At 44.1% G+C, this 27,799-nt stretch overlaps 1 protein-coding gene across 1 annotated transcript in view; it reads right to left on the bottom strand.

The window, feature by feature from the left end:
- Positions 1 to 27,013, bottom strand: part of EEIG1 (estrogen-induced osteoclastogenesis regulator 1) — a 59,600-nt gene extending 32,587 nt beyond the window's left edge. Inside the window, exons 1-2 of the mRNA XM_084820984.1 lie at positions 26,924 to 27,013; positions 22,276 to 22,965 (exon numbers count right to left, since the gene is read on the bottom strand). Coding sequence (XP_084677110.1) covers positions 22,276 to 22,421 — 146 coding nt within the window. The 5' untranslated portion in view covers positions 22,422 to 22,965; positions 26,924 to 27,013. The remainder of the gene's footprint in view (positions 1 to 22,275; positions 22,966 to 26,923) is intronic.
- Positions 27,014 to 27,799: the final 786 nt, after the last annotated feature.

The raw sequence follows: 27,799 nt of genomic DNA, 5'->3' as shown, positions 1-27,799 counted from the left end.
ACTTGTATCAAGACCAGTATCACAATACCCGTCCCCAATCTAGTGGGTCAAGCCAACCCATTTCGTCAAAAGAAGTCATTTCCCAGCTAATCCTGAAGGTCCCGTAGTAAAATAAAAGATAAGAAAAAAGCAGCAGCTGTTCTTCTACTTTGCACAAGTTCTCCTTCCTTATTAATAAAAGTGATTGCCTGGAAGGTAGGATTTAGCAGGTTTTCTAATGTCTTCAAGAACAATAATGGAGCTGGACGATTATTTATTTATTGATGATGCTACTTCCTGCTTTCATCCTCGTTAAAGGTATTCCCACTATTAACATCACCAACTAAGCGGGGAATCCCCAACCTTTTTGGGTCAGTGGATACATTTGGAATTTTGAGTGTTGTGAGTACTCTCACAAAATAGTTGCTATGTGGTGTAGCTTGCCCATTCAGGAAATGGCTACCATGGTGGGCATGGCCAATCACAAAAACCCTCATTTTCCAGAAGGCCAACTGGTGAGGTTAAAAGAAAAGTAGCTTACCCTAGAACCCAAGTACAAGGCAGGGGTGGGCTCTGAGTTCCAGAACACAAAGCTACTCTTTTGAACCCAAATAAAGATGGTGTTGGAGGGTGGGACTTTGCTGAATCTCACTATTCCCTTATTCCTTTGCAGCATCATAGCTAGACTCTCTTTCCTGAGCCATCTGTCTGGGACTAGGGTTTCCAAAGGACCTCTCTTCCTATGTGTACCTACCATATGAAGCACAGAGGGTGAACATGTGAAAGCGGACCTTTTTGAAGAGCACCACCTTTGTAGAATGCCCTCCTAGGCTCCATCACTGCTTGCCTTCCAGCAAATGGTGAAAATATGGTTATTCCAGAGGGCATTTAGGGACATGAAAGCATATTGGTTTATGCTCCTATCTCTGATATTATATGGAAGGTTTTCTTTTTGGTAGTGTGTGTGTGTGTGTGTGTGTTGTTAAATGCATTGCTTCATGGTATTTCATGTTTTTATAATGCTTTTAATGGCTTTTATATACCTTGGGGGTCTTTTTTAATCTAGGGTTGTTTGCCTTTGGGCTTGAATTGCACTGTGATCAGAGGATTTTCATCGCTTTCAGTTTTGACTTTCTAGTAGATGGCTTTTCATCCCTTCTAGCTAAGGCACACACAGTTACCCAGAGGTCACGTGCTGCTGCAAGCAAACTCAAGTTTATGAAAAATTCAGCTTTTCATATTTCCATAACTACCACAGTTGGTTGGGTTTCACAAACTAAGTGTAGAAAGGAGTTGGCTCACAGAAAATGTAACACAGAAGGCAAGAGGTGATACCCTGAATTGCAGCCATGAACTCAAACATGGAGGAACTGGTTCAGAGGCATCCGGATGCAGGTTAAGGAAATGGGGGGGGGGGGAGAAGGTGAGAGGAGAGAGAGAGATAGCAAACAGGCTGCAGCTGCTGTTCAGAGGTGAGCTAGGAGGTTATCACACCATCAGCAATTTGTCAGCCTTCTTGCTTGATGTAATGTGTTCTGCCTGTTCTTGATGTGTCAGTTATAGGTACTCCAAGGGTAGTTTCTACCAAATGCCAAATGTAAAGTTATGGAAAGGCTGCCATGCTCAACAACTGGTCAGAAATAAGGGGGAGGAATGGTATGGTCACATTAGCTTCACAATAAGAAATAGTCAACACACATAGCGAGCTCCCCATATGGTCACTGCCACTACAATGCATACCACGTGGCACTTGGCTGTCTGAACCAACTTCAAGCAAATAATTACCAAAACTAAAAACAAGCCCCACTCTTCAGCTACAGATTGGCCAGTTCTTCAGCAGATCTATCTCCAAAGTTTGCATTGCCTTGACTTAAGAGGGCCTGTACATTTCTGGCAACTTGCAAATGTGTCTGGGGTGCCCAGATGGCTCATTTTCCTTTTCAAATTCATGTCATGACCTCAGAAATTGAGAAAGACGAGCAGGTTTCTATTCCAAGAATGAGGATGTTTTCGACAATGTACCTGCCACCTTTCCAAGAAGTTGCCCAAGGTGGCATTGTACACATACCAACTAAGATGCAGCTTTCATCACCGCCTACACAAAGCAACTTTTTCAAGGGATTAGCTGAGACAACAGCAACTCAATAGGCCTAGGATTCTTGAGATACCCCCACCTTGACTGCCAACTCTAATCTTTGACTTACCTATTCTGGAATTTAGTTTCTATCCAAACTACAAAACAAAGTGGTTTAACTGGAATTGAACCAGCCGTTCTTTCTAAAGAGCACTCCTTAGGTATTTGTCTTGAAACTTAACTCCAGAGTAGTCAAGACAAAAAGAGACAGAATTTCAGGGTAGCCTCCCTTTCATTTAGAAGTTCCGTGAGGGGGGCCTGGGAACCTCTAAAAATGTTAGCATGCTCCCAACGATCTGGCTAGCTTCTAAAGAAAGTTTCCCCGCCCCAGCCTTAAACTAAAAATTGTACTTGGCATTGTAAATGCCAAGTAAAAATTGTACTTGGATTGGCAACTCTGGCATGGGGCACTTTGCCACCATGCTCCCTACCTGCTTGCACCCCGCCTCCAAGCAGCTCAAAACACTACTTTGTGAGGTGCTCACATGATCTCCAGGCATTGCCCAGACTCAGACTTTCTTTTTTAAAAAAAATACATATATTTTTTTATTTTTTTAAGAAAGAAAAACAAAACACAACAGCAACAGAAACACAACAACAATACACATACACTAAAATATCTCTTAAGATTGTAAGATATCTACCTTTGGCTCCCCCTACTCAACAAATGCTCATTATTATTATTCTCTAGTTCTTATCTTAGTTGTATATCATACATTGAGTTCACAGACATTATCTCATTTCTCTCCTAATTTTAACAGAAAAAAGAGAATTAACCATCTCAAAGTTCAAAATCCACATACACAGATATCATTTTTCTCTATTTCTTGTACAAATTCTATAAAAGGTTTCCAATCTAACATAAATTTAGTTGTTGACCCTTCTTTAATTATAAAAGTAAGTTTTGCCATCTCTGCCAGCTCCATCATTTTCATGATCCACTCACTCACAGTTGGTATTGTTTCATTCTTCCACTTTTGTGCATACAATAACTTTGCAGCCGTTGTCATGTAGAGAAAGAGCGTTCCCCCCTACTCGTTTACATGTTTATCTGTTAGTCCCAATAAAAAAGTCTCTGGCTTTAGTTCTATAGTAGTCTTTAATATTCTTTGAGCTAAAGACTGTATTCGTTCCCAAAATGTTTTAGCTTTTTTACAAGTCCACCATAAATGATAAAACGTTCCCTCTTGGTCTTCACAGACTCAGACTTCCTGAGGTTCAGCACGTGGAACTGTACCTGAGCTCGGGTTTCCCTGATCAGGCAGGGCCATAGCTCAGTGGTAGAGCACATGCTTTGCATGCAGAAAGCCTGGCATCTCCAGTTGGAAAGATCAGATAGAAGGCACAGGAAAGGTCTCTCCCTACCAGAAACCCTGGAGAATAGGCAGTTCTGGCTAGCTGGATGACAAGTAGCCTGCTCTGGTATAGGGCGGCATTCTATGTTATACTCCAAGTCCAATAGTCTATCCCAGGGATGTTGAACATTTTTCAGCCCAAGGGCCAAATTCCATTTTGGAGAAGCTCTCGGGGTCTGCGTTCCAGTGGTTGGCCTGGCCGAAGGCAAAAAGGCAGAGCCAAAATATCAGCATATTTTAAGCTTAAAGCTCTTACTGTCAGTAACAAAGCCTTAGGAGAGGCATTTCCAACTTTTAGAATGGGGGAAAACTGCACAAAAGCAGGAAACCACCAAGTGATCAGCAGTTGGTGGAAAGGGGATGGCCTTCTGGGGAAGCCTGGAGAGCCAGATCAGGACCAAGACAGGACAAATTTGGCCTGAATTTTGACACCCCTGCTCTATCTACTGCATCATTACATTTATATTATGCCTTTCTTCTAAGGACCTCAAGGTGGTGTACATAGTTCGCTCCTCCCCCAACAGTAACCCAGTGAGATAGGTTAGGCTGAGAAATAATGATTGGCCCAATGTCACCTGCGGCTGAGGGAGGATTTGAACCCAAGTCCCCCCCAATCCTAGTCGAACACTCTAACCCAGGAGTGGGCAACTTCAGGAGGTCCAGGGGCCATTTTCTCTGAAAGTGAAAGTGCACTGAAAAAGTGTACATTTCCAGTACACTTTCAGGTCTGAGATTCTGAAGATCATACATCAGGGGTACATGACCTGGTACCTTCCAGATGTTCTGGACTACAACTCCCATCAGCCCCAGCCAGCACAGCCAGTTGTCAAGGATTGTGGAAGTTGCAGTCCAAACCTTCTGGAGAGCACCAGGTTGCTTATTTCTGCTATAAACGTAGGACATAGAAGCTTGAGATACAACTAATCACAAAAGCCTGGAACACAATAGCAAGACTCAGGATCAAAAGCATTTTGTCTCAGCCATAAGACGTACTCACGATACAACCAGTCACGCTAAAAAGTCATTCATTTGTGACTTCAATCACGTCATCCAAGACAAAACAGCCAAACTCAACAGATGAACATTCAGCTGTTTCATTCTCTTCATGTTGTTTCTTTCCCAGAACACTGCAGTAATTCTCCAAGTAAAAAAAAGGAATAAAAAAGCCATTTCTATAATGAAAAGGGAATGGCTCAGACACAGATGATGTAAACGTTGTTATCCAGTCAAATCTGAATTCAATTGTTGATACAAGCGACACTCAGATGTTCCAGTTAGCATTTACTGAAGGTCACTCTATGAAGTTACTGCATCCCCCTACCCAAGAAGTTACACTCATGCTTTCCTAACCCACACAGCTACTGAACTGCCTCCATCCCATACTTCAGATGAACTCAGTTCTATAGTTGATTGTTCCAAATGCCTGCACATCATCTTCTGACAGAACTAAAAGGCTATATAGAATGCTAAACATGGAATGAGATTTGTAAACACCTTTGTCCTACACAAGTGTAGTGGGAGACTGCCAGCACACACTTTACCAGGATAGGGCATCAGCAGACTTATTTGAAGAAACTGGATACAACGGAGGTGAGGTCAGACAAACACTGGGGCATGAAATCTATTAAGATACCAGAACAGTAACACTTCAACAAGGATAAAGCACACAACACTAGCAGCCCATCTGAACTTGATTATCTGCCATTTGTAAACAGACAATGACTGCTAAGGAAACACTGAGTAAGACACGCAGGCATGCAGAATACTTGGAGGGTGGTTAAGGGAATTTATGTGAAATGTAGTACTTGTTCACTATTACTGTAGCTTTAAGAAACAGTGTTAAATTTTTAAAAGGACCATCTTAAGAACATAAGAGCCATGCTGGATCAGACCAAGGGTCCATCTAGTCCAGCATTCTGTTCACACAGTGGCCAACAACCTGTCAACCAGGAATCCACAAGCAAGGCATGAGTGCAACAGCACCCTCCCACCCACGTTCCCCAGCAACTGGTGTACATAGGTTCACTGCCTCTGGTACTGGAGGTAGCACATAGCCATCAAAACTAGTAGCCATTGATAGCCTTTTCCTCCAGGAAGTTTTCTAACCCCGTTTTAAAGCCATCCAAACTGGTGGCCATCACTACTTCCTGTGGTAGCAAATTCCATCTTCTTTACGGAATGGACAAGTCACATATATCATGCGTCTGCAATTGTAAAGCACTCTTTCCTGGCTGTTACAGGATTGACTTAGGGGGCTTACAACCAGGTGCTGGACATCCTGCAACCAAGGATGTATAATCGCATTTCAAACTACCATCGAGCCACTGCACCAAAAGAGGGGTTAGCAAGGCTGGAAGTGGCACAGCAAAAAAAAAAAAAGCAAGACAAATATTGCAGAGGCTAGGGCAAAGCATTGTAGGAGTTAACAGATTATGAGTTATGATCAACTGTTACAAGGGAGAACTGAAGTGCAACATGATGGAGGGGGGCAGCTCAAGCGAAAGTCTTACTGCCACATCTACAGAAAGAACATGGATTGCTTTTGGTCAGAGGCCAGGGATGTTTGCCAGAGAGAAATATCACAAGGGTCACAAAGTGAGCTCATGCTGCAGTTCAAGGCAGTCCAGCCTCGACAGAAGCTAAGCAATAGCCGGGCAGACAACGCTCTGTTACTGAGAAACACATTCAGGACTTTCTGCAACATAGCTCAACACCTCACGGCTTTGCAAATAAGAAGACCAAAAAATGAGGTTGGGGGATTCTAGCCCCCCTGCCTACACATTTTTGGCCTATGAAGAAGAGAAAGTTTTTTGGAAAGCTTCCAAGCTTCGTCACCTGCGAGCAATTCTTCCTTGTCCGAGATGAGCAGGAAAGGGACTACTTTACAAGCGTACACTAAGAATGCAGCTCTCCCTATTTGCTAGGGGCAGTTCCTTTTCCTGGTACCCCATCCCTGGTAAATCAGTACCTCCTATTTTTGTCTTTTGGAAATGTCATATTAGGATGTTGTTCGCGTATGAGTTGCTGGAACTGCCATTCTTCAGTAATTAGCTCTCCTTATGTTTCAGTCTTGTGGAGGGAACTGGATGTATCTTGTGTCCAATGCACATCCATGTAACTGCATGCACATGAACAGTAAGGCACAAGGCAGTACACACACCCGCCATTTCACACGCTGCAGGGTGCATGCACAGGTGTTAGTGACAACTGGTATGAGAATTGGAGAATTACAAGCATGTTATTTATTAATTAATTTATTACATTTGTATGCCGCTGCATAACAAATTCTCTGGGCAGCTTGCAATAAACATAAAAACAATTTAAACACGACATAGAACATTAAACCATAAAATCAAAAGCAACATAAATTCTGACAAAGCAAAACTCACAGTACCCCAAAATTGAACAGATTGTACAACCGAGAGGTGCAGACTACAAGAATTATTTGAAAGGCCTGGGGGAACAGAAAGGTCTTCATCCGGTGCCAAAAACACTAGAAACAGCACCGGGCAAACCTCTTTCAGAAGGCTGTTCAAGAACTGGTGTCACTACTGAAAACACCCTTACCCTGGTAGTTACCCATTTCACTCAGCAGGGGTACTCAAAGTAGGAACTCTGGGGAAGATCTGAAGGTTTGAGAGAAGGGGTCTTTTATGGAACCTAACTGCAAGCTGTTTAGATGAGAACATGGCATGTCAGTACCTCAGCATCCACTCAGTCTACCTATAGTTTTCTAGGCACAATTCAAGCTTGCCTGTAAAGCTCCAAAAGTCTGGGCCCAGGATTATCTAGAAAACTGTGTCCTCCTCTACATTCCATCATGGATTTCAGAGCTAACCAGGATTGCCCTCTTGAGTTTGCTATCTAAATATAAATTTTGGAAGGAGAAAGCATGCAAAAAAGAAGTATTCCTTGAAGCCATCCCTCAAGTGTTAACAGACTTCCCCAAGGAAACAAAACCCAGCCGTCTCTAAGTTATAATTTGCATCATCTCTGGATCAACAGAGTGAGTTTATTGCTAGGTATGGTATTTAGTTTTACTTTGATTATAATAAATAGCTGATTTAAGTTTTTGTTTTAAATTGTTACCTTTAGGCATTCAAAATAGGATCACATGTACTTAAAAGCTGACAAACCAAGGTAAGTCAGTCAAAAAGAAGAATTGATTACGCAGTGCAGCAGATAATAGGCACCATTCTCCTTAAGTCAATGTTGACACACTATGAACAATACAGAAAAACTGAGTGTTCACAGAAGATCATGCCCTGTTATTTGGGATCTGGAACAGTTACTACCTCTTTGCATCATACAATCATAAATACAGGTTAGAATGCTTTACTATAAAACAAATATATGAAGATAGCAAGTGTTTCTTTTATGTCCTAATCTCTTCACAAAAAAGGGTGGTTAACAAATAAGTAGCAACTACTCCAAGGTAGAACATCTCACTATATATTCTACAAGACCAAACTGGGTAGTTAAGATAGACATAAAGTCACCTCATTTCAGTCAAATAGGATAATGGGATGAACTGGAAGGAGATAGGGGCAAAATGTTTTAAGAGCATTAGGTGAAAGCTTTGTAGGCACTTGCTTTCTTATAGATCGACACATTCTGAAAACTGGGATTTGGCTTCTAGTATTAACAAGCATTCCTGAAAAGCAAAAGGCTACAGTGGGGAGCTTAATACACAACACTGAGCTACTGTCTATGCATGATCAAGAACAGCCGGAGTCAGGGGTAGAAAACCATTCAGGTTCCAGTGTGTTCACAAATGATTCGTTAATTTTGTACAGGAACTTCACATTCCATCCAACCATGGAACACATGGGAATTAGGCCTTCAGATCATATTACTCCTATTCTGTATGGTTTACCTTGGCTACCTGTTCGTTTCTGGCCCCAGATCAAGGTGCTGGCTTTCTCCTTTAAAGCCCTAAATGGTTTGAAACCATGTTATCCGAAGGACTGCCTATACCTACCACTGTGCCGAAGCACCAAGATCAGTGTCAAAAGCCTACTTTCTAGCCCACCAGCAAGAGCCATTAGGCTGGTGGGTACCGCGGACCGGGCTTTCTCAGTGGTGGCCTAAGACATCCCTCCCCAAGGAGATATGTATGGCCTCATCACTGATGGCTTTTAAACAAACACCTGAAGACAATTTATTCCAGTTTGCATTTGGTGCTTAAAAATCCTTAGCTGCTGCCAGTATTGTTGCACTGTGTGCACAATTGTAATTTGTATGTCTATGTTTTTGTAATAATCTAAGCCACTTTGTGAGAACAGATCTGAAAGGCAGGTTAAAAATCTTCTGAATAAATAAATGAGTTAAGAATAAAGCTTCCATAGTCAAAAGACAGCCCTATTCTATGATTCGACATCAATTGATTTCCAGATGTTGGCAAAAGCATACTATGCTTGCAAACACAGAGAATCTGGATGGCTATAGAAGCAGAATGCTCTTCAGTTCTTTTATCAGTTACATGATCATATTTTTCTGGATCCTTGGCATAGAAAACTCAAGCCAGCATTCCCTTAAGTCAGGGGTCCAGAATCTCTTTCACCTCAAAGACTGAATTCATTTTTGGAGAGGTTCTCGGGGTCCACATTCCAGTAGTGGGTGGGGCCAAAACCAAAAGACCAGCATATTTTAGCTTAAAGCTCATACTGCCACTAACGAAACCTTAGGAGCAGTATTTCAACCCTTTAGAATAGGAAAAAGCTGCACAAAAGATATAAAATCACCAAACGATTGGTGGTTGTGGGGAAGGGGGTAGGGTTGGAGGTATGGCCTTCTGTGGAACCCCAAAGGGAAAGACTGGGACCCATGGAGGGCTGTATTTGGCCCCCAGGCCGGAGGTTCTGCACTTCTGTCCTAAGTGATTAAAGCTCCTACCTGTCCCCCTTATCCCAGTCCAATTTTTGTACTGATTTAGCCAGGCAGATCACATCCTTGCACCCATAGCACTGACTGCTCAAGGGCTGAGGCCCAGTAAGGAGCCCCCCTTTTCAATTGGCATTTTGCTTGTAGGTCCACCCTTCAGATCACATTGCAGCCAAGCATTTATTGTTCTACTCCCTCCACCCACATCCCTTTTTTTAGTAATTGCTTCCAGACCTGGATTCTGAGTAAACATACTGGCTGGGCTCTGTTTTAATTGAGTCTCCTTCAGCCATGGTGGGACCGGAACCATTTTTACTTGACAAAGAAGGTCACTAAAAACGTGTGTGAGAAACTCTTCTGTAAGGTGAAAAACGGTGCTCAAGAGCTGTTGAGTTTTCTTCCTACTCAGTGTTGTTCCCAATTCACCTCTCGAACATGCAAGGGAACAGGAGCCCAAGAACCTTGCCCGAATGCAAGGCTAGATTTATACCTGTGGTGAACTTTCCCCCTGCTTTTATCTCTGAAGTTACACTGCTTAAATGGAGCTTAAAACAGGAAGTGCTAGCATAACCTGCATTATATAAGAGGAGTTATAAATAAAGCCCTGATTAAACAAGCGGTTCACACCCCTCCATGCTTAGGCATGTCCCATCCAGCGTCACTGCCAGGCACTGCCCAAGACCAACACTACCACCAAACCAATCACCTTATTATCAGCATTCATTAGACTGCACTCTTACAGTGAAGCACAGAACTCAATTCATGGAGGGTGGGGAGAGTCTCAACAGCAACCAGCATTTCTAACACTGCCAAAAGTTCTTCAGGAATGCAAAGTAAAGAAGCATTAAAACAGGTCACAGGAGGGGTATTGTGACACATAGAATTCTGCTCTGCCCTACCTAGCCATCAAGGCACCAATTGTTCCTTGTGGCACCGCTGAGTTGCATCATTTTGATCACTCCTCCCTATTATTTCAGAAGGATGCCAGCTGCACAGTGCTTAAAGGCCAGCCAGCTTCAAAACCCTTCAACTCTTTGTATACAGCAACATATGTCTGCATCCTAAAATTCAGGGCCAATTTCATTATTATATAGTCCCACCAGCTTTTTCAAAACACGAGTAGGGAAGCAGATAGTGGTTGGTAAGATAACGAAAGGCGCATCTCTAATCTTTTAACAATTAGATGAAATTGAGGTGGTTTGAGTTATTTATTCTGCAACATACACCTCATTTGTGTCTTGTTGTGATATTACAAGTTGTGATATTCAGACCACTTCCTTATGGGAGATCTCAAGACACCCAAGGAGGAAAGTACAATATATCATAAGTGATTCTCAGAACCATCAGTGTCAGTATATACCTCTATGGAGTACACACAACCCAGTAAGAATACCGTGTGCAGTTCCAGTCACCCAGCCTTGAAGAGAGTGGTAAAAATGTACATAAGGGGCAATTTTCACTTATTCCCTCTTCCATCTGCAGCCTCTTGTGTGCCTGAAGACCTGCTCTGGAGGGGTGGGGGAACCTCTGGAATGGGGGGGGCAGCTGCAGGGAGAGGAAGAATCAGCAAAATTGCCTTCCCCTTCTACCAGCAGGATCCTCTGCTGGATCTCATTCCTCTCTATTACCCAAACGGCTCCTTTTATTCACACACACAGAGTTAGAATCCAAGCCATTGTAATTATGCATCTGCACAGTGAGCAACACAATTTTATACAGTAAGACTTAATTTATTACAAGCCAGGTATTTAATATATATATTCTTCTAATTAATGAAGTATACTTCAAGAAACAATAAGAGGGAAGATACAATGGAATCTAAAAGCATGAATAGCATGGATAATTCAAGAGAGGAATTACTTTCACACAACACTAGAACTTTTGTCACCCAATCTAAAGTGATTGGCAGTAAGTTAAGCGCTTCTTCACACAAAGCTTAATTTACTTAGGAAGCGATCCAACCAGAGTGACATAATTTCAAAGGGAAGAGTTAATCACATGTTTAAATCTCTCCTATTGAAATCAATGGGACTTAAAAGTGCTAAATTTGGCCAAGTCATGCCCTTATTTCATAAACATAAGAGTGGTGATGGTCACAAGTATAGGTGGCTTTTAAAAATAAATATAGTTCTATCAACAGCTATTAGCCATGGCGGCTAAAGCTTAAACTTTCATCACCAGGAACACACTCTAATTACCAGACACAGAGGACAACGGGATGGCTATGCAACTTCCCAAGGCATCTGGCTGGCCTTGGTTGGGAGACAAAACCCTGGATGCAGATGTTTCTTTGGTCTGATCAGTAAGGCAACGTTTTACTTAAAGAGGCACCTTAAGAGGATGATGGAGCCCCTACTCTGGCAGGGTTGTCAAAACCACTGAACTATCAGCATACATATTTTAGTTAATATTCTCCAGTGCTGTTTTATGGGTTAAATGAACTTGAGTAACCTTTTGGAAATATGACTGTACATCACATTTTTCTTAGCATAGCCTCACTGATCTGATGGGGGAGGTATGGCTCATAAGAAGCATGTGGAAAGCGAAACAGCCACTACAGAAACAATTTTGTTTCTTGCACCTCCATGACAAATTCATGGAGTTTGCACACTTGCACAAATTCATGGAGTTTCCTCACTTGCACAAACGAGACTATTCATTGTGTGAACATAAACACAACTGCTTCTATCCAGTGGGAACAGTCTCAAAACCTAGGCTGTACATGAGATTCAGGGGACTGCTGAATGGTACCACATCAAGATTCGATCACAGCAATGAACCGTGATGTGTACTATGGCTGTGACAAGTTGATGGTCAAAGAGCAAGTCTGCAGTAACAGGAGTGGAGTCCAAGGCTTCCTTCTGCAGCAGACACAGATACTTCCAACCCAGGGACTAACAATACCAAGCATGAAGGTGATTGACTGCCAGAAGTCCACTGAGCTTATTGTCCAACCTCACTTACGTACAGACATTAACAAGAACTGCTTGCAAGCTCAGCGGTAAATGAAAATTCCAGCAACCAAGTGGTAACCGGGGTTTGATGGCTACCAATTTCGTGCTGATAGCCAAGGCCAAGCACGTTTATAACAGCTAGAAAGTTAGCAATTCTGCTGCCAGGGTTCCAGTTAAAGGCACAGAAGCAACTGGCCCCAATTAGCAATACAAAATTATTCAAGGGTGGTGGGAAGAGATGGTGAGAAGATGCAGTAGCAGGCTTGCTTCCTCTCCCCCCACCCCTTCTTTAAAGCTGCTCAGAACGCCAGGTGGCAGCAGTGATGGGTGGTGGTGGAGGATCTCAAACATGTGTGGGAAGGATATTAAAGCCACACTCCCTCCAGAAAGAAATTGACCGAATTCCTGATCAGGATGATAGTAGCCCAGGTGCAGAGAGTAAGGATGGGCAAATCTGTCAAGCTCAATTTTGCTCAGGTTCTCATTTTTTTCACTTTTAAGTTCCTTCAGACTCCGCATCAGATTTTGATTCCCTACCCCATGCACCAAAACGTTCTACACATTGAGAAATACACATCTTTGTATGCATTTTGTGCATACTTTTTCAAATGTATGCATTTTTAAAGCTATTTCCAATGAATAAAGTGTTTTTGTGCACATTTACATGCATTCTGTATGCATGTTTTGAAACGCACACATTTTATGTACAGATTGATGATAAGCTGTGTTCTGGTTTGCATCAAAATATGAACCTAATGAATTTTTCACCTATTCCTTACACAGGGGAAGCTACGGAGCAGCTACTCTGTGTGCTCACCTTGTACCCTCTCTGTGAGGCAAGGATCTGTAAAAGCAAGGTTCTCTTTCATGGCTTCAGATGTCACAATCTAGATAATTCTTCTATTCTGTTCTGCCCTCAGATTCCCAACATCCTAATGCCTTACCAGTTTTTCCCATTTCCACCGAGTATGACGGGCCTAGTGAACTGCCTAGGAGTATCCGATGCTTAGCTTCTGCAATTTTGCAACAACATGGGACTCCTAGAGGCTTTCTTGGACGGGAAGCCACTAGGAGTCCCATGTAAAGAACAAGATATAAATAATAGCTTCAAGCATGCATAGGACTGCAGCCTTAGCAGAAGCTGGCAGTACTATCACTGGATATCTTACCAGGAAAATGATTGCATCAGAAGTCTAGTACTTTCCCCGTTTTATCTACATGGCAGTTATACCCATGAAGCAAACCATCTTCCACCACACATTTTGCCACACTGGCCTTGCTCTTGCAGAGGCCAAACAGAAAAAAGGAAGTTAGAGCCTTCAGGGGCTATCCTTACATAACAGGATGCAGACCTCTGTAGGGCGGAAGTTTTTATCACCGCTTTCACAAAAGGAACAGCACCTCTTCCTATAACCTGCAACATAGAAAGCCTAGCTGAGGGGACTGAGTAACAGTTTGTGCTAGTTTCCGTTTGTCAGATGACACAGGTGCAAGAACTACAACCTGAAATAGCATGTGATGAAAATGCAATGTAGAAGAACTAGTGGTCACAGTTGATGTACAGCTACAGACAGAATATTGTATCAGAGACATTTATACTGCCTACTCTGTTGCTCCATTCCACATAGCTTTCCCGCTTCCCACTCTTAAATGAGAAGTGTTCTCTCAAAAGCTAGTGCCATCTGGACCTTCTCCCTGCCTTGTTTCGAAATCCCACTGGAAAGAGCCCATAGCTATTGTCTTGTTTATATTGCTAGATATCTCCCTCTGTTATATTTTTCATGGGGGTGGGGGAGAGAACAGACAGCATGCATACTGGCAGGCGTGGCTGATATAGCCTTCTGTGCAAGCTGCAACACGGCTGCTAGTAACATCAAACTACATTCAAAAGCCACCTCCATCAAAGCCAGCCACCCCAACCCAGCTCAAGACACGCACATGTGACCCAAACATACACTTCTGTTCTAAACTCTTAAAAGAGAGGACCTCAGTGTCATGCAAGGCTCTCGAGCTTTTTGATACAACAAAGCAAGACTGATTCGGAGGCTTAATTTGTAAAAATAAATTAAAATTCTTTAAAAATTCCCTTTCTTTTTGTGTTGTATCTTTTAGAGAGTAAGCCTGCAGGCAGGGACTGTCTTATCTCTCAGCTTTATAGCCTGGTCTAGGAGGCTTTTTGGCTGAAGGGCAAGATAAAAATTCTATAAATAAAATAAATAATAAAAGTATGTCTTCCATGCTGGAAGATATACTTTCCAATCCAAAAGCCCTTCTTGCAGAGAAGGGATTTGTGTGGAGTGGCTATGGTTATTTAGCAATAGGAGAAAGGTATTCTTGCTTCATTTGCCCCAGGGTTCTGGAACTAAAATACTTTTGGGGACCAAACACTAACTGGCTCTACAAGCAACAGCAACAAGAAGTGTTTCTAGCAGTGGCAAGGCAGCAGGGTAATGCATACACCACATCTGGAATACCGGAAGTTGGGGGGGGGGCATATTCTGTTAGACAGAAGAAGCTAGTCTTCACCAGTATGGGACCTTCGTAGCTAAGTCCAATCAAAGTATAAAACAAGAGGTAATGGGAAGATGGGTTCTGTGCAAGGTTTGTAGCAGTCCAGAAACTGTCAACAGGTCTCTCTCCTTTTGGCCCAAGCCTCCAATACCACATACCTTTTTCCCTCCACCACCTCTAGGATGCCAAATTCTGCATGAAACGTGAGGGGGATGGGCATACCTTATTCCAACTCTAGGGTTTATTGTATCAGCTGTTTAGAATGCTTCAAGGTAGACTATGGACAGATATCAGTGAGACATATGGAAGTTTCATTATGGAAACCAGGCTCCTTCTTGCACATCCAGTTCTGGGCTTACAAGACTAGGCCACAACATGTTATCGATTTTACCCAGAAGTTCCCCCACCATCACCTTCAATATCAACGACATATCAGAATAATATTTTCCTCATATTGGTGGATGCAGGGAAGAAAGGGGTCAGACCCAGGCAAGCTTCCATTTCCTCAACTTCAGAAGTCATGCTACCTAGACTTTGGTGTAGCAGGAGTGAGACAGTCATCCTTAAAAGGCTTTGGAGAACCTCTTCAGGCACAGAAAATGCTAGGATGCACTTTGAAAGCAGAGGTGTTGGTGCAATATTTGTGGGCCACCTCCATCTTCTGCACGCATTTGGTGGATTTAGCCTCCAGTATATAAAAGTGACTGAATTTCAGTGATGACAAATGGGGGGGAGGCAGAGAGAGAGAAACACCCTGATCAGGGATACCTCTTGGCCCAGTGTTGCACAAAAAGGCCAATTCCCAAATGTTTTGTTATTTCTATTTTCTTCACTTCTCATCCATGTCGGAATGGGTTTTGCCAGAGCACAGGCAGTTGAGGAAACAGCCTTTCACTTTCATGGTGGTTGATCAAAAATAATAAAATTCCAATTGAGCAACTTTCACAGTCTAATGTACTGCACTAGAACATTTTTTCGAATAAGCCAGAAAACGCCGAGATGGTCAGAACACCACCTTCACCGCTTCGGTTTGTGTAACCAACAGATTTGCTTCACAGCAGAGACTGAACTCCGCTGGCTCACAAACCTAAACTAAAGAGAAGCATCAGTGTCTAAAGATGGGGGTCAGGGGTGGGGATAATAGCTAAATCATTTCACCCACTACAAAAGACATGCAACGTCTGCCTTTCTAACAGAACTATGGCTGTTAAACACAAGTATCTTTTTTTGTATCAAAGAGAAGGCTCTCAAAGGGCGATTTGAAATGTACCCTTTCTTGTGTCATGAAAATCAGACTGAAAAAATGTCACAGGAAACATCCGACCACTCCAACAGAAGCACTTCCTTGAGGGAAAACATCTAGATAAATCTTCCCCCAGCGTGGTGCCCTCCAGATGGACTTCAACTATTATCAGCCCCAGCCAGGACGGCCAATGTTCAGGACTGCACTGGTAATTGTAGCTGAAAACATCTGGGAGCATCAAGTTAGTGGAAGGCTGATAGATGCTCTGCAAGGAGTAGCTACATAAATATTGTCTGCGAAAGCTAATTAGACACAGGGTTGCAATCTATGTAGACTCATGAGATAGACAGCTGTATAGATGAGAGCACAACTACATGCTGGAGCCTTGTGGCACCTCAAAGACTAACAGATTTATTGTGGCACAAGCTTCTATGTGCTAAAGTCCACTGCATCAGATGCATGAAATATTATTCTCAGTTGGCAGATTGTGTGTGTCATGCACATACTTATGGAGCGAGCCTCCCTGCATTTTTCTAAACACCAATAATTTATCAGCACCTTTTAAAAAAGCAAACTCAAAATGCCAAACAAACATGCAGCTAGGGAATTATGAATTGTATAATTTATTTTCATTTTGGAATCTGTATTTTTTTGCAATTGCAAGTTTCTTAACTGAAGGAATTCTGATACCGCTGCCATAAATAGAGTCATGTGCCAAGCGTGATAATTATCATTAATCTATAGGAATGAGGACAACGTGCTCTGCTCTGCTAAGCTTATCAGAAGTTACCATATAAACCCAACACTGGTACTCTTTCAACATGCTTTGCAGATCTTGGGAGGTGACAGAGTAAGCAATGGTGACCAAAGAAATATCTCCTCACTGTAACGGTGAGCTACACCCACTTGCCAGTATGAGGGAAACTGGTCAAATATCTGCTTTCCTGAACAACAAAGACCTCCAAACCAGCAGTCCATCACACAGCAGGTTGCCATTATGCTAGGACACCAATAAACCTGTCACAGGCCATTCCCATCTGTACTAGGAGACTAATTTGATTGTAGGAGAGAAAAAGAAACTAACAATTTACTTTCTAGATGAAATTCAAATATCTAAACCACACAGCTTCTGGGAGTGTGCAAAAGGGCACATTTCTGAGAATCCAGACATCTTGATTAACTGGAAGTGCTCATGTAACTTGAAGACTTCCCAGGCTGTTACAAATTCCTGACAGTGTTAAATCTTAATGCCTTTTGGACAAGCTTCCCTCCAAGCCACTCTGCTTTGGTTCTGCCTCAGTTACAGTCAGAAACCATGAGCTAAAAATGAGAAAGCTGTGAGTAGTACATGAAAGCGAGGAGCTTGTACTGAGGACAGCGCAATCCATTCTAGTCCTTGCAATATCACTTCTGTATGCAAGGTACACAAAATTCAGACGCTACTGAACTAGTTTTAGTTTTGGGCAACAAGGTTAAGGTTTCCAAGTCCCCATTTTAATTTCTGGATGTAATACTGCTTCGTTTGATTATTCTGCTTACACTAGATTACCTGCTTCGTTTGATTATTCTGCTTACACTAGATTACCTGGATGTCTGGTCACATCTAATCTTCTCGTGCATTTTACGCCCAAGAATGATTTGGATGTTGAAGTGAAAGAAATACACCTCTGTTAAAAAAGGTAAAGGTGTCCCCAACCAGTCATGTCCGACTCTAGGGTGTGGTGCTCATCTCCATTTCTAAGCCGAAGAGCCAGCGCTGTCCGAAGACGCTTCCGTGGTCATGTGGCCGGCATGACTGAACACCGAGGTGCACGGAACGCTGCTACCTTTCCCGCCAAAGCGGTACCTATTTATCTACTTGCAATTTCTTGCTTTCAAACTGCTAGGTTAGCAGAAGCTGGGACTGAAGACGGGAGCTCACTCCATCACGCAGCACTCGGGTCTCGAACTGCTGTCCTGCCGACCTTCCAGTCTGCAGTTCAGCATCTTAACCACTAAGCCACTGCAGCCCAACACCTCTGTTAAATACCCCTTCTTGTCCATCTTTGGCATAAACTCCAATTACATGAGTTTTTAACTCCTTTTCCGACTCCCCCAAAGAATTCTCCATAACTCAGTGGCTTGGATATTTTCCGGAGCAGAGCAGTGAAAGTAGCCTTGCCCACAGTTCCATACTTTGCTTCCAGAATACCTTGCAGGAATCCCCCACCCTCTACAAATGAATACAGCCAGCTGCTTAACAGGTAGAATAAATATATTTTGCCAACAGTGTGGAAGTATGCTGTTAACCATTTATTTAACCCAGGGTTGGGCAATCTATGGCCCTCCAAATATTTTGGCCTACAATTCCCATCAGCTCTAGCTAGCCTAGCCAATGGTGAGGGATAGTAGGAGTTGTAGGCCAAAACATCTGCAGGGTCACAAATTGCCCATTCCTGATTTAACCTATAGTTTGTTTCCCTATTCCGGGCTTGTCTGGCAGATGTTTGAACAAACAGTGGTTTGTTTTGTTTCCTGGGTTGTTCCCCTCCCGTACCAAATGCCTTTGTGGCAGTATAGTACTGGCATATAAAGAGTTGGGTGTTGGGGGGTTTTAACCACTCTTGCCTGCTGCAGCCTTAGTAGCCTGGTGAAACAACCCATGAACAAGCCACGGTTCTCAGCTTGCACGTAACAACATCCTATGGTTTAAACAACCCAAAGTTCACAACCCAACAACAAACCATGGGATCTCTTTCTGGGCTGTTGATGGTTAACAAACCATGGTTTGTTAGCATGGCCACTTTCACACATAACAACCCAGAACTCAACAACCCATATCATGGGTTAGTGTTATGTGCAAATCAGGCTATTGACTTTAATGGGCAGAATGTCTGAAGTGGAAAGAACATAGGGAAAGCAGTGTTGTTGTTGTTCAGTCGTTCAGTCGTGTCCGACTCTTTGTGACCCCATGGACCATAGCACGCCAGGCCTTCCTGTCCTCCGCTCTCTCCCGGAGAATGCTCAAGTCCATATTCATTGCATCAGTGATGCTATCTAGCCATCTCATCCTCTGCCGTCCCCTTCTCCTTTTGCCTTCAGTCTTTCCCAGCATCAGGGTCTTTTCCAGAGAGTTTTCTCTTCGCATTAGGTGGCCAAAATATTTGAGCTTCACCTTCAAGGGAAAGCAATAGAACCTACTAAAATGTACCATATTTGGATTTGCTTTACAGGTCTGCTAGCTAGAGAATGAGGTATGCATAGAGTCTGTAGACCCACATGCAAATTACTTAAGCCTAAAAAGCAACTCAAGCCACTTACAACTGTTGTGGCTGATGGGACTGGTACCAGCATCTAGCATCCTTGGGCGCTGCAGAAGTCCCAAAGAGAGGCAGCCGCTGACGCTGGCTTTGGCCTCATGCAGGCAGCTGGGTCTGTAAGCTGGCCACCAATTTAATTACCCAAAATGCCCCAGAGCAATGCTATGTCAGGGGCGGTGTGGGAAATTAAAATGGCAGCTGACTCACAGCTGCTCACCACAGAATTCGGTATTACTCCCTGCCGCCACCAGCAGCAGGACGTAAGCCTACCCAACAATGATGGAGGGGCCCACCATAGGGCACTTTGCTGGGGGCCACATCTAACCTGAGGCTTGCCCTGGTAACCATATTGCTTTACAACAGAGGTGAACAAGTGGTGGCCCGCCAGAGGTTGTTGGACTGCAACTCCTACCAGCCCTAGCCAGCATAGCCAATTTATATTTTCAAAAGGGAAGACGTGAGGGCTTGAAGGTAGGTACCTAAGCTGAAAGGCATCCAACACCTCTCCTGTGAGAGTACATAGGCAACTGCATGAATTCAGACCCAGTTTCAAACCCCACGTTCAGCGAATTATTGGTTGCACAATACCAATCAGTACTCAGTCTATGAAATAGGGATAACAGTGGCCTATCCAAACAACTCAAGTTTAAAAGTTTAAAAGCTGTACCTAAAACCTTAAGGAGTTCCCACATGGAAAAAAAAGCTTATACTGCATTGAAACAGCTAATAATGCTGATCATGGTTTTCTATATTGTTAAGATCTTGCTGAGGGGGGAAAAATCCTCAGGTTGTAAGAATAAAGTCCAGTTTGGATGTACAACTAGAATCAGGTTTTAGGGAACAAGTCATGGGATATCACATACCTTCCCCCACCCTTTCATTCATGAATTCCCCTAGCTACCCTGTATTCTGACACTATATGTGACCATTTCCAACGCAGTTTAAAATGAAAACTCTATATACTTTGTAACCCACTTCGGGAACTTCGGGGTTAAGGAGGATATCTGGTTCGTTTTTATCCAGGCTGGTGAAGATCATGCATACCTACAAGCCCCAAGAGAGGGCTGGAAGGGAGGGAAATTTGCATACAAGAGGTGGGGGCGGGATGCATAATCCCATAGTCCAGCCCTTAACCCTGGCTCCTTGTATGGCCAAACTAAGCCCAAGAAGACATCAAGGACAGACTGGAGAAAAAATCCTATCAACTATATGGATGCGATGTCTGAACTCCATGCAAGATTGTACAGAGATGGCAAGAGTTGGCCACTGTGTGAACAGAATGCTGGACTAGATGGACCTTGGTCTGATCCAGCAGGGCTCTTCTGATGTTCTTAAGAGTCTGGCCAGAAGGACCCCAAGGAGCTTAGGTATAAGGGAACAAGTTTCCATATGCTTTCAGTTGGGGCAGACTGCCTACCCTACCGCCAGTTTTCCACTTTCCTGGTTTATGAGTAACCCAGCCTATAGAGAAAAAAATGCATGCATTTGGCTTAAATGAGAGGCAATTTCTCTTCTGGAACACGTCTGCGATCTGCAACCATCACATGCAGAGAGCACTGTTGAACTTCAGCCAGCAAAGGTTGGGGGCAGGGGGTAGCCAGCAGCCACATAAGGTTAGCAGCAGCACTAGCACAAGCAAACACTCGAGCTGCACTCCTGCATTCAAGGTCAACAAGGAATACTATGCACTACTTGGAAACAAGGACTCAGCTCAATCTCGGTACTGCAGAGATTAATTCCTTCCTTCCCAAGCTTTCGCAGGGTTCAAATGCCTGAGATAAGCTGCTTTCACCCAAAGCGAGTCAAACTAAAATGGAAGGATGCAAAAAACCCTCAGAATGAAGGGGTAGTCAGACAACACTGAGGAATCCCAATCATAAATTAAGGGATCTCTAGTTTCCGAGAGAAGAATTTCTGGCCTCTGGGTAGTAGAGAAAGAAGGCTCAGGGAGACTAAGAAAAGGGAAACATTCTTGTAATTAAATTTGCCTTTTTCATGTATGCCAATATGAAGTGACAAGAATCTGGCTTTGTGCTCCTTTATTAATTAAAAAAAGCACCAAAAATAAATATATCCAATTCTGACTCTTCCCAGAGGCTGATTTACTTTTGTTGCTAATACAAGAAAAGATTCTAGAAGTTCCCTGCCATGAGTATGAACAAGGCAGTTCATGAGCAAGTCCAGGATTGTTTTGGAATTTGTGTTGGCACAGTGCTACATGATAATCAATGTGCACTCAGCCGACAACTAAAGCAACATTTGATTAGCCGTAACTGAGAGATGGGACATTTTTCTGTTTTGTTTTTAAAGCAAGAGCAAACTCATCTACAAATTGTTACAATAAAACCAGAAAAACAGGGCCCCCGCTACAGAACCAGACTAGAATTATATTAGTTTAAATTTCTGTTGCAGCATTTGGTCTATTGGTGAATTTAAAGGCAACCAAAAAAGGAGAACCACACAGCATATGATGTGCAACAGCATTGGAAGTAGTGACTTTTCAAACAGATTCCCCAGTGATGTGCTCTTCACAAGTCTAGAATAAGCCATTTTGAAGCTCAAAAAGGGTGCAAAAGCAGAGGTATGAAGGAGACAACTCAGGATAATATTTTCTAAATCTTAACTTCCTCACTATGTATCAATACACACACTTATTACTATATGTACTCCAAGTATGTGTTCTGGATTACAAACACTTTTGTTCTCAGACTCTCAAAAAGAGAGCACCCAACCTGATGAATTCAAGGACCACATACAGATACCCACAGCTTTTCATTCCCACCCACCCAAAGGATAGGGGTTGTACTAGAACAGGTGGAGAAGAGACGAAGAGAACTGTAATCACACATTGAATTGCTCAGTACAACAAACATCAAACAGGGAAGGGGGAGAGGACAGTGCATTAATAACGTCTTACCTGGAAGACAAGGTGGCAAAATCTCCTCCATCTAGCAGCCTAATTTTGCAGAACAGAACACCATTCACAAACGGAACTGCAGTCAGTTCTTCTAAAGTGAAACTGGTTTGAAATTTGAACTTCTTTTTCTTCATCAAAAACGCCATGGGCAAATACAAACAAGGCCAAAATAAAAAGACTGGAAACACCAAATTTACAAAGAAGCAAGAATAATCACAGAGCAGCAGCTCCAGATACAAACAATAAGGATGTTTCAAAAGGTGAAACCACAAAATAAAACTTTTAAAAAATCCCCAGTGAATCCGATGTACAAAAATAGAGTTCAGATGCAACGGCCGCCTAGCTTTAAATGAAAAATCCTCCTCTCTCTTTGGTGGTCAGATCTGGCTATAGTATCATTGCTGGCAAGGATTCCAGGTAAGGAGGAGAGCAGGTTAAGTCTCTGGTTCATCTCCAAGGGGGGGAAAGGAAGGTAAAAATTTAAGCTCCAGACCAGCAGGAGCTTTCTTGATTAGAGGCTGTGGTGCTCAGTTTCTCTCAGTGCTCCTCTTGAAAACATTGCTGGCTTCTCTCTGAGCTGGTGTAGAGCATAGTCAATGCTTCACAGTTCCAGTCTCCTCCCCTTGGGCAAAGGCTTCACGTGGATAAGGGCATCGGCTGTATATGCTGTAGCTCCCACAGGTTGTTAGCCTAGGGAAAGGAGCGATGTGGTTAGTTCCAGCCAGTATCAGCTCCTCCCTCTGTCTCCCCCCCCCCCACATCCCAGCTAATTATGGATGTCTTATCTCATATCAATCCAAGAAGGAACTCAGGATGTGTTCCTCACACCCAAAACATTATCCTTTCCTGTACATAGCAACTAGCATGACAACTGGTTTGAATAGTTTTATTTTTCCATGCTGTGCATCAATATTATGAAGTTTTCAGAAGGCATCTTCAATAATCGATCTCACAAAAGGATGGATGCTAACGTGCACACACATTCTTGCATGTATGCACACACACTCCTCTAGAGAGAAGAATTTTCAGGAGAGAAAGAAATAGTCCACAGATGGCTAGTAAATATCAAGAAAATACATTCCCCACCCCTGTGCTTTTCAAACAGCTTCAGCAAGTACTCACTCTCCCAACAATGGAAAGGAGAAAGCAAGCACATAATTTCTTCCAAGGTTTTACAAAACAAGATTAAAACCAGGCTGGCTTCTCCCAGCCCTTAGACCTGCTTTTAAAGGTATAAGCCTCTGAATTTAATCAGCTGGTTAGCTCTTTGCAGCAGGCAAAGCCGATAACTGACTATGTACGCGCACAATCAGTTACAAAAGCAAACCCCGATTAGAAATTACAGACGGTAATGAAACTATATATGAGCCTGCCAATAGGAAAATTTAACTTCTGAAATAGTTTTCAGGAACTTAGCCTACTCTGTGTGGCTCTTGAGATTCTTCTAACATCCATTCCCTAGCCCCCACTCTCGGCCTTGAGGAATGCTTCTCAAGATCAATGTCAGAAGTTCAAACTCATGTCTAGCTATAAGACCTTGTCTGCTGTATTCAGCTCTATTTCACATAAACAGACAACTGAAGTGACTTCTGGGATTTCCTCCCTGCCCCCTCCCAATGCCCTTGCCATATGCCCAACACCACTGGTGTTGGAAGCCCTGCACCAAGTTGGCCTCAACCCCATACAATGAGAATGATCCACTTCCTCCTCCTCCTCCAAGAGTAGCTCATCTTTGAAGTTTCCAACCTCTTTGCTGCCTTGACTACCCCACCCCTCACACACACAAAGGTGAGAGTTGCCTCATCTCCCCCTCACCCGCCCTACCTAGTCTTCCCATTAGATGCTTCAAGTGCTTACAACCCAATCCACCAACAAATCCCATGAAGTGAAGACCTGTGAAACAAAATGGTTGACTACGTCCAACAGGAGCCATCTCCCTCCCACTTCCATCCCTGCTACCCATCACCCTGTTCTCGTGTTCTCAGGTCACCCCAGGCTCAGACCTGACACAGGGCATGGAATTTGGGAACTCAGGGGTGGAAGACAAGAGTTTAGAATAGTAAGACAGGGGGTGGGAGGGAGTGGGGGAGAATGACCAGAGGCTAAGGGTATAGGGGTGGAAAAGACTGATAGAGGAGGTGGAGGCTCCAGCAAAAACTTCAAGCCAACCCTACCATTGACACATGATTATTAGAGCCATTTCAATGCACGCTGTACTTAATTTATACAACCTGTATCTCATTCTGAAGAATAAGGTGAAAGACTAGGGCCCTGAGGACAGACCATGAGGGGGAAATAGTCACACACACATTCAAGATTTTGCTGCTAGGCAGGCAGAAGGCAGACCAGGATCTACTGTGGATCACTGGCCTATTTCTGGTGGAACACCCCTAGCTCCTGTTGGTTGGGGGGGGGGGTGTCACAAGTTATGCTAGGCTGTGTGTACTTTGACATTATCCAGAACTGTCCTCCTTACATCCTTAAGCAATGTGTCCTTTGTAAGGATTACTGATCAGAGGTTACTTATGCCTTAACAGTTAAGGTCATCTTGGGTATTTGCCCTTGCTCTATACATTTAAAACACATTGGTGGACCACAGGGATTCTAGTACTGGAAACAAGTCAGTCATTACAAGACTGAAGTCAGGTCATCCTGTATACTCCTTTACTTTACTGAGAAGGAGGCTAAACCCTGAAACTTTAGGGTCAACCTCTCATTTGACACCTGGCACCACTAGGCCCACACATTTGTCTTAAGACAGATAGATTCTGAAGGGATGTGTGCTGCAGTGCAATACAAGACATGCTTACTTGGATTCTAAACCCAGAGTGCTCAATGGACTTACTCCTAGGTAACCGTCTGTAGGATTGTAGTCTTCGCTTGCAATCCTAAACGCACTAATGAGTAAACTCCCTCAGACATAGTGGGATTTTTCCAATCCAACATTAATAAGACTGCATGGTTAACCTGTTACAGCAAGCATATGAATCCTGTAATATCTGAAAGACTAACATAGAAATTATTTATGAATAGTAAATCGTTGAGGCACAACCCAGTCAAAGTAAAGTGCTGTGTGCCCCACTAATTTAAGTGAGAGAGGATTTAAACACTTTCTCAACTCTTCCACAGAAACAAATGAAACTTAAAGTGTGTTACTTTGGCTGGATCATGCCTATATACATAAACGTATGAGGGTACATACCCTCATTACACACACACACTATATATAGTGTGCACACGCACTCTTGCATGTGTGTGTACACTAAGTCTGAATCCAACCCAGTGTATGAACGTGTATACAGATGCATATACACTTACACACATACACATGCTCACTTTACCTATGCATGTATATATGCACTTTACCTATGCATGTAAATACTATGCATATTTAACTATGCATGTATATACGCACTTTACGCTATGCATGCAAGCGAAGACTACAATCCTACAGACACTTACCTAGAAGTAAGTCCATTGAGCACTCTGGGTTTAGAATCCAAGTAGGCATGTCTTGTATTGCACTGCAGCACACATCCACAGGTAAATGCACTGTTACCTATGCATGTACATACGCACTGTTACCTATGCATGTACATACGCACTGTTACCTATGCATGTACATACGCACTCTTACCTATGCATGTACATACGCACTCTTACCTATGCATGTACATACGCACTCTTACCTATGCATGTACATACGCACTCTTACCTATGCATGTACATACGCACTCTACCTATGTACATAGGCACTCTACCTATGCATGTACATACGCACTCTACCTATGCATGTACATACGCATACATATACTGGTTTGGATCCAGATTCAGACACACTTGGAGTGGACCCACTGAAACCAATGGGGCTTGTTAGTCATGGCTAACTTAAGTCCCACCGATTGCAATGGGTCTACTCCAAGTGTGTCTAAATCTGGCCCCAACCCACTATGTCCGGCGCGTATCCGCATAACTGCACGCACGCATGCACGCTTAATCTCATGCGCACCGTATATAACGCCCGTGTACATCCACGCAAAAGCGTGCATGCGCATACGCGCACGCCCACATCCAAATGCGAGACGCGTGCGCGCAAGCAAACTTTGCACGCAACGCGTGTGACGAACACACGAACACACTTCTAGAAACGGACACGTCTAAAGCGTGGGTGCGTTTTAGGGAGGGAGGGAGGGAGGGAGGCTTATGTCATTCTGTCATTATGTCATTCAAACAAGCCCCTCTCCCCACCACGCACACACACACACCTTCACGTTAAAACACACACACACACACACACACACACAGGTTTTAAACTCAGTCCTCTCGTGCTTGGGGAACAAGTCCCCCCCCGCCCCATAAATACCTTTAAACCCCCCTCGCCACAAGCCCCATGAAACGAGCGCCGCGCTCCCCCTCCTCACGAGGCGGACGCCAGCCGGGCCTTGACAACGGCTCGAGCCCCCTCCCCACAAGACGCCCCCGCCCCCCCCGCCCGGCTGGGCCCCTCCGAGCGGCTCTTCGCCCCCCGCCCGCCCCCGCTCCCGCCCGGCTGGGCCCCTCCGCACCCCCGAGACCCCCTCCTCGCTGGCGGCGGGCGGGGAGAGCCGAGGGCCGGCGGCGGCGGCGGCGGCGGCGGCGCGGCTTTTACCTCAGCTCCTCGCTCGCCCCTCCGCCTTCCCCGCCGGCCGGCCCTGCCAGCGCTACGCCGAGTGCGCCCGCTACGCCACCGGCGTACGCGGCAGGCCGGCGGAGACAGGCGGGCGGAGGGCGGGGCCCGGAGGACGCTCCCGTCCCGTCCCGCGCCGGCGCGGGCGGGGCGAAAGCGGCGTCGGGCTCGAGAGATTGGGCCCCGAGCACGGGGCGGGAAACCGCTCGGGCCCCGATTGGGTAGGGACGGCCACGGCGGGGATGGGGCGGCTCGGCGATTGGAGGGAAGCGCCCTCAGTCACGCTCGCGGGAAAGGGCCCGCCTTCCTTCTCTCTCGTCCGGGCCCCCGGGCTCCCTTCTTCGCCTCAGAAAGTGGGGCTGAGGGAGGGGGGCGCGGGGCGGGCGGGATTAAGAGGGGGGGCGCGGGCCTCAGAGAGGGAGGAGTGGGCGGGGCATATCTGAAGCGATTTGATTTATTTTGGGGGGATTTTTAACGCTACGCTTTAGCACTGTTGCATTTGTAATGACGTAATGTCAGAGGGAACTGGCTCCCTGGAATACGTTACGTTGTCATAGCGAAATATACTATACGTTATACATTTATAATATATATGTTATATAACATTCGTTATGGTAATTTATATATATATATATATATATATATATTACATGATGGGAGTACCAGACCACCTTACCTGTCTCCTGAGAAACCTGTACGAGGGTCAAGAAGCAACAGTCAGAACCGGACATGGAACAACCGAGCGGTTCAAAATTGGGAAAGGAGTACGACAAGGCTGCATATTGTCGCCCTGCTTACTTAACTTATATGCAGAGTGCGTCATGAGAAACGCCGGGTTGGATGAATCACAGGTCGGAA

Source organism: Heloderma suspectum, chromosome 14, assembly GCF_057233095.1.
Source record: "Heloderma suspectum isolate Gila_16-S chromosome 14, 16-S_ref, whole genome shotgun sequence".
In the NCBI taxonomy this organism is placed as follows: Eukaryota; Metazoa; Chordata; class Lepidosauria; order Squamata; family Helodermatidae; genus Heloderma; species Heloderma suspectum.
Note: the sequence above shows the minus strand (reverse complement) of the source record. Positions and strands in the feature narration are given on the sequence as shown.